The 11,349-nt window shown below is 33.7% G+C and overlaps 1 protein-coding gene across 18 annotated transcripts; it reads left to right on the forward strand.

The window, feature by feature from the left end:
- The first annotated feature begins 224 nt into the window (after positions 1 to 224).
- On the forward strand, positions 225 to 10,473 carry LOC107839504. 18 transcript variants are annotated; one of them, XR_001665095.2, is made up of 9 exons: positions 230 to 338; positions 542 to 651; positions 2,201 to 2,390; positions 3,700 to 4,039; positions 4,113 to 4,321; positions 7,566 to 8,022; positions 8,093 to 8,219; positions 8,321 to 9,889; positions 9,972 to 10,473. XR_001665095.2 is itself a non-coding variant. In XM_047397680.1 (4 exons), the coding sequence occupies exons 3-4, from the start codon at positions 9,740 to 9,742 to the stop codon at positions 10,335 to 10,337; spliced, it is 516 nt and encodes a 171-aa protein (XP_047253636.1). In that variant the 5' UTR covers positions 239 to 338; positions 2,201 to 2,390; positions 8,321 to 9,739; the 3' UTR covers positions 10,338 to 10,473. The 18 variants fall into 18 exon arrangements, 4 of the variants coding, with proteins under 4 accessions (XP_047253636.1, XP_047253648.1, XP_047253644.1 ...); XR_007045550.1 differs by adding an exon at positions 4,667 to 4,738 and having other exon boundaries at positions 239 to 338; positions 3,700 to 4,430; XR_007045553.1 differs by having other exon boundaries at positions 239 to 338; positions 4,113 to 4,430.
- Positions 10,474 to 11,349: the final 876 nt, after the last annotated feature.

An 11,349-nucleotide genomic window follows, 5' to 3' on the forward strand; every position in this document is an offset into this window, starting at 1 on the left:
CGACCACTGTAGTCGGAAATAGTAATAGCTAAATAAATATATGACTAAATATATGATCATACCCTTATACAGAAAATTAATAATTAATTAATATAATAAAAATATTTTCAACTACTGTAGTCGAAAATATTATAAATAATTAAATATATTAAATTTCTATCCAACGAAAGTAGTCAAAAATCTATATTTAATTATTAAATAATATATATAAGATATAAAATAAACATTTCAACACTTTCGCATTTCTCTGACTGTTATCTCTCTCTCTAAACCCTAGAAATTGGCAATGTCTCTCTCAAAAATTGGCGGTGACAATTACGGTGATGGTAACGAAGACGGTGAGTTGCTAGATTTTGTAGTTTTCCTGCTATTTATTGACATTTTGGATGGGTAAAAGAATGAGTTTTTGCTTGGTTTTCTAGATTCATCTGTAGTGAGTTGTTTCATTTGCTATGCTTGTTCAGATTTTGGTTCTTTTGGGGTTTTGGGGTTTTTTTTGTGGGTTTTGCTTATGATGGTATTAAAGGGAGCTGCCTTTCAGGATTCTATTAAAGGGACTTTTGCCACATTCCCTATTAAGAAACAGGGTTAAGCAAAACATTAAGGAGATATTTTCGGATCCTCCAGAAGAGATTTTTGGATTACGTTAAGGTACATATGTTATGTAGTTTGCTTTAACTTGTTTCATGTTAGGTTGCTCGTTCACCTGCAGAAAGTGGCTTCTCGTTATTTTATATTAAGTCTCTCATCGATGCTCCTTGATATTTTTAACTTTAGTAAATGGCTTCCATTAGCTCTTGCATCAATTGTGTATTACAGCTGCACCTACTGCACTCATCTCATTGGAAAATTACTTCTCATAATACTTGTCAAAATATAGTTAATCTTTGAATAGGGCCAGCTTGTTATGTAAGTGGTTGCATTTTAAAATAGTTAAAAACGAATATCAATTTTTTTTTGTTGTTGTAAGCACGAATATCAATGTGATATTTCTGTTCAAGATTAGGACTTGGTGCTGCTATGAGGCACGTAAAAGTGAGGGTAGGGGTACACTTGTATAAGCTCTTCCTGTATAGTGAATGAATCTACTTTTAATGTATAGTAAGATGGACGCGTTAAAATCTCCACACATATACCGACTCTCCTCTTCTGTCCTCCGCTTATTCTTTTCCCGCTCCATCCTCCAATTCTTGTTTTCATTGTGTCCTGCAACCCCATTTCCTTCATAGTTATGTCCGCTATTTATTTTTTCTCTGATTTTGGCATGGAATTTGGGAGTTGTAGTTCATCAGGGTAGTATTCAGCTTCTTTTACAGTGGGTGTTGACGTTAGAGTATCTTCTTGAGTCACATAGGCCTGATTGCATTAAATCTTAATATTATTAGTACAAAGAGACGCAGGCACTGTAAATAATTGAGTTAAAGAAATAACATTGCTTTAAGACAAATTACAGCGTATCCTTCTTAAAGCTAAATTTAGTCATGCAATTTATTTTTATTGTGCTAGTAAAATTCCGAATCGCTTATATGATCAATATTATGTGTCCAATTAAATATCATCATATAGGATAAACAAAAGGCAATATATATATATAGATATATATATATTATCAACATTGGAGAAAGTTGTCCCTCTTGTTTCTCACTTACAGCTACAAAGGTTCCATATGCCAATGTCTGTTTACGACCATAGATTAGAATGAGATTCTCGATCTTTTTCCACACGAAATACAAAATTCAAATTAATACAAAGTGAACATTTGTTCTATTTAGCAAGAACAGGAACAAATGAATAAATGTATACTTGAGAGCTTATACCAGGAGACATGACAATTATTCAATTTTATCAATCTAATACTAACATTATATTCACTACATGCTTTTTTCCCTTATTTATTGTTTTAGTATGACGATGACATGAATTGAACTTAAATAAGGAAGTATGTCAATGAGGATTCGCATAGTCAGCCTCAACTTGTTTTGATTCGAGGCATTGTTGTTGTTGTTGTATTAAATATTTGTAGTATTGATTGAATTGATGTTGTTACTTTTGGGGTTTATTTCACAATCTTTGTTCTGATGGAATTTAGAGTTACTGAATTTGATCTAATATTAAACATTTGCCTTACTGATAGAGTTGAATTTTTAGCCTTTGGGGTTTATAATGTTTGTTCCTGCTGACCTGAATTGTTTTTGTGCAGGTTTTTATGCACCTTGCTCTCATCATTGGCTCTTCTTGCTGAATCTTTGCTTGTTGAGTGCACTGAGGAACAATCATCTCTTCTAGCTAGTCAACGGAACAAAAATTGGTGTCCTATTCCCAACATTCTTCTCAACACAAGCTTCTTTGAACTTGATAAGCAAAACTTACTTAAGGCAGAAGCTAAGACGGTATAGTAAAATACTTTTCACATAAATTTCTACTTAATTTCATGAATCAATTAAAAGCTATGATTACTTTTGCTTCTTCCTGATTTTCTATTTAATTTCTAAAACTATGAATAGTTTAAAAGTACACCCAATAAGAGTTGTGGTAGAACAATAAATGTTGAAAAAATTTCATAAATAACTATTGAAACTAAGTGAAGCATTGAAAACTAATGGTACTTTAAGCCTTGAAATATATGAAAACTACACTATTGGGCCTTTTTCTTCTGTTATTGTTTTGGTTCTCTTATTTTTGTTTCTCTTCTCTGTTATTATTGTTTGGCGTTCTTGTGTAGATGGAAAATTAAGATCGTGCATGGATGTATAATAGAACTTATCCTAACTGTGTGGGGTTGAAATAGGAATATAAAGTTGGGGTAGCTGGATTTATTGCTAAAGCTATGACACTTGATGATTTTCTTACTGAAGGGATAATTAGGTGTCCTTGTTGGAATTGCAAGTGTTGCAAGTTATTGAGTCTAGATGTTGTTACATTACATCTTTATAAGAAGGGTTTTATGGTGAATTATACTGTGTGGATATCTCATGGAGAGGTATGGACTGCGTACATCTTACCCCCCCAGACCCCACCAAGTGGGAATACACTGGGTTTGTTGTTGTTGTTGTTGTTGTTGTGGATATCTCATGGAGAGAGTAGTAATGCTAATAATTTTTCTTTTCAGAATTACATTGAAAGTCCAATAAGAGAGAATACTATTGAAAGTTGACGATATAGTGAGATGGTCAGGGATGCTTTTGGGACACACTCAGGGGCTCAAAATGAATCAAATAATGAGGCTAAGCACTTTTATGAACAGCTAAAGGAAGCTAGTTATCCATTGTATGAAGGATCAGTGTATTCTAAGTTATCTATTGTCGTTCGGTTACTGAGTATTAAGTCAAATTATTCTATTTCTTAAGAGGGCATGAATTCTATCATTGGACTTATGAATGAACTTAACCCAAATAAACTGACTTACCCAAAGATTTCTACACAACAAAGAAGTTGGTTTCAAAGTTAGAACTATCATAAGAGAGGATTCACTGTTGCTTGAAAGTTGCATGTTATTCTATAAGGAAGACGTAAATTTAGAACATTGCAAGTTTTATAATCAGCCTAGTTATAAGGAAGTCACACATGCCAAAGGGAAGAAGGTTCCTGTGAAGTCGATGCACTACTTACCCCTTATACCATAGTTAAAGAGTTGTATGCATCAATGAGCTCTGCCTCTCATACGAGAATAACATATGGATATGCGTCAATTTTATCCAGGTGCATTTACACGAAGGAAGGGAATTTGACCTCTACGAAGAGCCATGACTGTCACATTTTCATGGAGTCACTGATGCCTATTGCATTCAGTGTATTGTCTGATAGAATATGGATGCCCATAACAGAGATAAGCTTATTTTTCAAAGATTTATGTTCTAACACATTAAGGGAGGAGAACCTATCTTTGATGGGATATTAACATTTGCTTAACCTTAAACAAGATGGCAAAAATTTTTCCTCCTATTTTTTTTTATGTTATGGAGCATTTTCCAATTCACCTTGTACGTGAGGCACGACTTGAAGGGCCTGTTCAGTGTAGATGGATGTATCCCTTTGAGAGGTATTGACTTTTAACATTTACTTTTATGTGTTATAATTGAATATTATTTCATCTAAAATATCATACTATGCAGGACTATTGACAAATGTAAGCGGACCATAAAAAACAAATCTCGAATTGAGGGATCAATATGTGAGGCTTATTTGGCTAAAGAGACCTCTTATTTTTGTTCATATTATTTTAAACATGGTGTACCATGTATGAGAAACCGACCTAATAGGCATGATGATGGAGATAATACAAAATTTTCAGCACCACAATTTTCAATATTCAATCAACCAGGTAAAGAAAGTCCGAAAATTGGTCCACTTCGATATTTGAATGAGGTGGAGCTTAAGTCAGCTACAACACATGTATTATTAAATTGTCTCAAGGTCCTGCCTTTTCATAAGTGAGTATATTTATATTAAGAAAAATCATTCAAGGTCTATCTAAGCTTTAACTAATGAAAGTCAAAACTTTGTCGGGCAGCTACTTCGTGTCTTTACACGGGAATGCTACTGTTTATCCTATGTTTTCAGTATGGTTTAGAGAATATGTAAGCGTAACTTAAATATTTAACACGATTTACACTTTTGTTCAGTCTTATGTATATTTAAATTCTAACTTTGCTTGAACTTTTTATAGGTTCATAATCCACTGAATTATGACCCAAATGACCAGTTTTTATGTGATATAGCTTGGAGAACTGATGCTAAAGTAAGAAAGTTTTCTAAGTACTCTATCAATGAATATAAATTTCATACAGAAGAGCTCTTTAAGGGAAAAAACCCAATAATAGAGGGGTTTGGGTGAAAGGTGATGGCGGTGTTGATTATTATGGTGTGCTTTAGGAGATTTTAGAACTCGATTATCATGTTGGTTGGCCAAAGAAAAAGTTAGTTCTCTTTCATTGTAAGTGGTATGATCCTACACCTAGGTTAGGTACGAAGGTGCACCCTCAGTGCAAAATAGTCGAAATTAAGCGTATAAGAGAGTATGGACTCTATGATCCATTTGTCATTGCACAAAATGTGAAACAAATGTATGATGCTCCTTATCCTTTGTGTAAGAATAAATCTGCATGGCGGGTAGTTATAAAAACAAAGCTCGTGGGTAGAATTAAAGTAGAGGATACATTGGATGTAGCGTATCAGAATGACATTTCAAGTGTTGAAGAAAGGGTGGGTGATGAATTAGCAGGTGAGTTGCAGCATAGCGAAGGCCTATATGAAGAATTTAATCCTTCTGAACTTAGATTGAATATTAATGATTATGGAGAAGGCACATCTGGGGCAAATGACGAGGAAGATCCAACTGATGAAAATGAAATAAGCGAGGAAGAGTTACATGATGAAACTGAAATAAGTGATGAGAAAGAATTGATGAATGAATATGAATCAAGTGATGAGAAAGAATTGATGAATGACTATGAAACAAGCGATGGGGATTGAGTTGTTATTAATAGTAGTGTGTAGTAACAAGGTCTTGAATTGTATTTTAGCTGCTGCTTTTTGCATATCCCTCTGTTAGAGTTCTTATGGCAATTGTCAAACATTGTTGTATTCATGTAACTGCTTAGAGCCTTGAAAACTAATCTTTCGGATGGTGGAATGTCCTATATCCATGTAACTGTTTTATTCCATTTCTCGCTTTGATTCGCCGCTTCTAGAGATATTTTCTTGATGACTATTGAACTGCTTGTAACCATAGGATTTTGGGGGTTGCCAATTTGTCCAGATGATTTGTTGATTCTTAATATGAAACAGAGGGTTTTGTTTGGACTTAATGTAGGTGTAAGAACTACAATTAAGCTATAATTCTAGCTAGTTGATTTTGCCTTTATGGATGTTTTTCTTTTTGTGTGTTCTTGTTTTAGCTTTTTTGTGTTGATTTCATGAGGTTGTATAACTTTCTGAGACAGCTTCCTCCATATGATAAGAAGTAATTGCTGCATTATGTTTCACTTTTGATCTTTTGCATACTACTGCTTGTACATACCAAAAAGCAGCTGAAAGAAGAACCAGTAAAAAGTTGAAGCAATGAGCTTCAACTTTTTAACATCTTCTTTTTATGTACTCTAATCACAGTAGAATTTGCACCTATTGTGTAGAATTTGTATGGGCTCTTAATAGCTGATTCTTGATATGAGGTTCTTCTAAATCATAAGAGATAAAAACTTTATGTTTATTTTCATCTAGGGTTTATCAGATATATACTAAGCTTTTTTGTACATTGAAGTCTGTCAAAATTACTTTGTGTGGGCTCTTAATGGCTAATTCTTGATAAGGGGTTCATTAGATATATCAAGAAAGATGAGATGAGTGTGTTTTGTTTATGTTGTGGGAGTAGAATTATAAGTATTTAAAAGCCTAATTACTCTGACTTGCTATATTGGTATTGGCTTTTGCAGCACTTTACACAAGCACCAACTTATTTTATCTATGTCTGTTAAATAGAGTAGTTAGTTCTTGTTTTCAGATTTGGTTCTTTCTTGTGTTTTCTTTCTTTTCTCAGTTGTATGTTTGATCAAAATGTGATGAGAAGGGGGTTTGGTTTTACCAATGAAAAATTGATACGTTTTACTTATTTTTTTAATTCAGAGCTTACCAATCCACAAATACATAACATCAGAGTAAAGGACTGCAGTGTGTGCTCTCTCACTCAGTCCTAGAAACTTTTTCCAAACTCAATAGTTTTTTCTTTCTATTGTCATGACTAAATCCTTTGTGTAAAAGAGAGTATTGTACTGCACGTCAAAAATAAGTGGCATGCCTGTGAGAAGGGAATTCGTTCATATTTGAGATGTTGCATTTATCAGTTTTGCAGGTAAATATATAATCTAATTGCTACTTTCTATGTAAGAAAAGGAGTTTTATTTATCAATTCACAAACCCCCAAGAACTGGTCAGGATTTTTTTTTTCATTCCATTTTGGTGAAACTTAATATTATTGGTGTAAAATACCAGAGCTGGTTTAAATATGTGATAGTTTGATTCTTGAGCTTTAATTTCCATATATTGGCAACTTTGGTTCCAGCTCATGTTCTTTGATAACTGTTATGAAACTTTGTTATTCACCTCCAAGAGTCTATCAAGCAAACCAGACAAATCGTCTGTACTAACTCAACTGAGCACCATGTGAATCATGACTTAAGTAAAGGGGTTAGTGTTACTGTGGAGCTTGTTCTCAAGCTCGGATTTGGGAAGAAGTAGTAATAGCTAGCTCTGAAAGGTGGTCTGATAAATGCTAGCTATAATGAATATATGTTTAATTTTGTAGACCCTTAACACAATTAGCGGGCTAGTTCTAATTTGGTGTTGTTTATGTTTGTGTCTAGTCTGTAATTAACTGCCATGGTGCTTTAATATTAGTAGTAGTAATGTGTAAATGTTCTGGTGCTTCATGAATATGAGAAGCAGTACTGTGTTAATTTTGTTGCAAGGTTCAAAAGTAAAAAAAAGGTTTATGTTAAAGGTAGTTACTAAGTTCTGGTGAATCAAACAAACATGATTATTCTTAAATTTGGTTGTTCTTTTTTTTCCAGTTGGTTAGTAAAGAAAATCAATGGCATCAAAAGGTAATGTTAATGGACGGCGTAAGAAAAGTAAGAAATGACCCAACAATCTTCCTGATGGTCAATATCCATCACCACCACCACCTGTTACCACAACTCTTCAACCAGCTACTACAAATATTCCTCCCCCTCCTAGATCAACTATTTCACTACCAAATGCTTTTTTCATGCCTCAACCGTCTGACCTGTTACAGAGTTCTTCATCCCAAAATAGTCTGCATAGTAGCTCTTCATCTGTGCCTTTGACATCATCTATACCAAGCCTTTCTGTATTGAGAATTGGAGGTCCTAACGCACCAACATCACCATCTATTGATAGTTCTATAGTGTCTAATGCTACAACAGTTGCTTCCCAGAATCTACAATTTAAGGATGTATTAGAATATGACAAGTTTGGGAGGCTACGAATAGTCCCTTATTGTGATGGGTAAGTAACCCTTTAGTTTTACCTTAATTTTTAAAAGCTAAGATGATGGTTTAATATAATTTTATTGTAGGTTCATTCCAGCATATGCTGCCGGGAATATGGTTATAGAAGCAATTAAAATATTTTTCAAAAATCCGTGGAATAATTGGTTAAAGATTTCGTACGAAATTAAAATTGTTATGTGGAAACAGTTTATGGTATAAACAGTTTTATAAGCTATGAATCTCATTGCCTAAAGATAGTTTTTCCATTATATCCATCAACTCCTTTTATGACGTTATATTAAACTATTTTGCAGACAAAGTGTTCATGAGGTGATTGTCATGCTAATGAAGTAGACCGCATTTTTCAGTTGAAAGCAGCTCTAAGGATCAAAGAACACTTGTATGAGGCCCGGAGTAAATTGGTAAAATCTAGTTGGTTGAATGATGAAGTGTGGTCTAAGTTCTTGATATTATGGGACACTCTTGAATACAAGTCGAAGAGGGAATGGGGAAAGACAAATTGAGCCTCTGAAATGGGTGGCTCGCTGCACACCGGAGGTTCAATGAGTTTCGCTACCCACCAAAGAAGACTAGTACTATTCTTGTCCAACCCTTTTATCCATTTCCCCCTTTATTTCATTACAACAGAAAAGTATTTATTTGAGTCTCCAGTTTAATTCATAGGGCTCTGGACTTCTGTTGAACTATCCCCTCTTCAGTGTGACTCCATTTCTCTAAATTAATCTACAAATCTTTCTCCTCTGGTGCTAAGAAATCTGAATGCCTAAAATGATTATTGTTGAGCAATTCTACTATTTTGCAATGTGATCTGTCTTTTATACAACATCTTTGGATCTACCTTTGTTTTGATTATTCTCATTTTTTACTATTTTATTACATGGCAATATAAATGTTCAGGATATCAAGGTAGGCTAGACATCTTTGGGATGGTGGTCAATGGTTCATATGCATTATGGGGCACACCTTCATTTGTAAGAGATGGAGGATAGAGAGTGAAAGAAAATGGTTAATGAGCACTCAAAACCAAAACAAAATGAGAAATAAGCGATTATACATATATGGTTCGTGCTATGCAGGTGTTGCAGTTTGAAACAAGTGAATTAGTCAGCTTTGAGTCACAAAAAAGAGGGAAGGGGTTCCAAAAGTCAGCTGGCTGATGATACTATATCTACAATTTGTTATTGAGTCCCGTATCAAGTACCATGCAAATTTCCACTTAAGATAAACTTTTTATAAACATCCTGGATAACTCATCCAAAAATACTGAATCACAAAATAACTCATCAGCTAAAAGAGGAGATACAACGAGCTCTCCAACTATTTTGTCGCTCTTTTGTCACCCCCAGTCTTTCCAGAATCTCTCTGTCTTGCCCTTCTTTTCATTACTAGGATGTGGTTGTAATAGTTATCAAGTTGTTCTCCTTACAATAGGGGACCATATCCTACTTCACAAACTAGCCCTACGTGGAGCATTTGCAGGTAAATTTAGACCTCCAATAGCCAGCAGATCTCTATGCAACTGATGCAGAGAAACAGAAGTACCAATAGGATGTACTTCTGTTTGAATGAAGCTCTGATATTTCCTTTACCCACTGATGTTCTTCCATATGCTGATTCTTGTGCAGACTTAAGATAAACCTTTTATAAATCCATGAATACGTGTTCTTCTACTGTTTAATGCTATAGTCGAAGTTGGTTTAATTTTTAAAATAATGTATTTCGCCATGGGTAAAATTTTGCAGAAATTCTTAAATGGGGGAGTAGATGTACCTCTCCCTAAATCTTTCGAAGAGACGTATAAGAAGAAAAAATCGGATAGTACAAGAGCAGATTGGATCGAACCGCGTGCTAAGGTTGCATATGTAAGATACTAACTTTTATATATATTGTTTTCTTATTATTCAACTTAGCTTGTTCACATAATGACAATTATTTTTCTTTCAGGAAGGATATCAAAAAAGCATTGAAGATTGGCTTCAAACCCAACTTGCTTCAGAGGATGGTACCATAGTCGAACCATCGCCTGCTGATATGACTAGAATAAGGACAACTGTGGTAGGTGGTCCCAAGAAGGGTAAAACCTATATGCTTGGAGTTAACCAATCCTCGAGTAGTTCTTCCCTAATGTTTCCCAACTCCGCTTCTATTTTGCAAAATGCGAAAGAAATAGAAACGATGAAAAGAAAAATTGAAGAGTTGATGCAACAGTGTGCAACTAGTGATGCCAAATTTGCCAAATTTGAGGCGTTAGTCAAGAAGCATATGCCTCAAGTATTTGAGGATGAGGAAGATAGTGAATCAAATGATTAGCTTGTAGTTTTTCATTCTTGTTTATGATTGTGATGTGTAGACTTAAACTATTAGAAATAGTGTTTATTTTGGATTGTGATGTTTAGACCTAAACTTGTCTTGAAATGTTTAAAATATTTAACTTGTTTGTTTTGCATGTTTCAAGTGGTTGAATTTTTAAGTTTTGATTGTATTTGTAATTTTTAAATTTTACTTTTGAGAAATGCATTAGGTATGCTGTTATTGGCTGTAAAATGAGAAGATATTCCGACTACAATGGTCGAAGTAAAGCGAAATAATTTTAATATTTACCGACTACATCTGTCGGAAAAAATAATTATATTATCCTTTTCCGACTACAATAGTCAAAAAAATTATATATTAAATAATTAATTATTAAACTTCTGACTATTTTAGTCAAAAAAGTTTTATTTATTAAATAATTATTAATTATTATTTCAAAATAATTATTTAATAAATAAAATATTTTGACTACTTTAGTCAGAAAATGATAATATAATTATTATTATTTATTAAGCTTCCGACTAAAGTAGTCAAAAAATTTTTATTTATTAAATAATTATTAATTACTATTCCGACTACATTAGTCGGGAATCTTATAATTATTAAGTAATTATTTTATTAAACTTCTGACTACACTAGTCAGAATATTATTTTTTTCATATCATGCTATAATTTCATTTTTGCGACTGGAGTAGTCAGAAATTTCCGATAATAGTAGTCGAAAATATATTTTCGACAAGTTTTTTTCGACTACCACCAAATAGTCAAAAACTTTCTATTTTTCGACTACATGAGCTGTCGAAAAATAGCGAATTTCTGAAAGTGACACCTAATTAGCCGGATGCAAAAATCTAGTTGTCAAGTCCTGCTTTTTGTATGGAAGAGTAGTAGATTCTACATGTTGCAACTCATCTTAGATTCAATGGCTTTATGGGGTAGCCAAGGCGGTGGTGATGGTGCGGTCGAACGATGGAGGGGTGGTGGTGGTTGATTATATGTATCTATTATA

Source organism: Capsicum annuum, chromosome 1 (assembly GCF_002878395.1).
Source record: "Capsicum annuum cultivar UCD-10X-F1 chromosome 1, UCD10Xv1.1, whole genome shotgun sequence".
NCBI classification, from domain to species: Eukaryota; Viridiplantae; Streptophyta; class Magnoliopsida; order Solanales; family Solanaceae; genus Capsicum; species Capsicum annuum.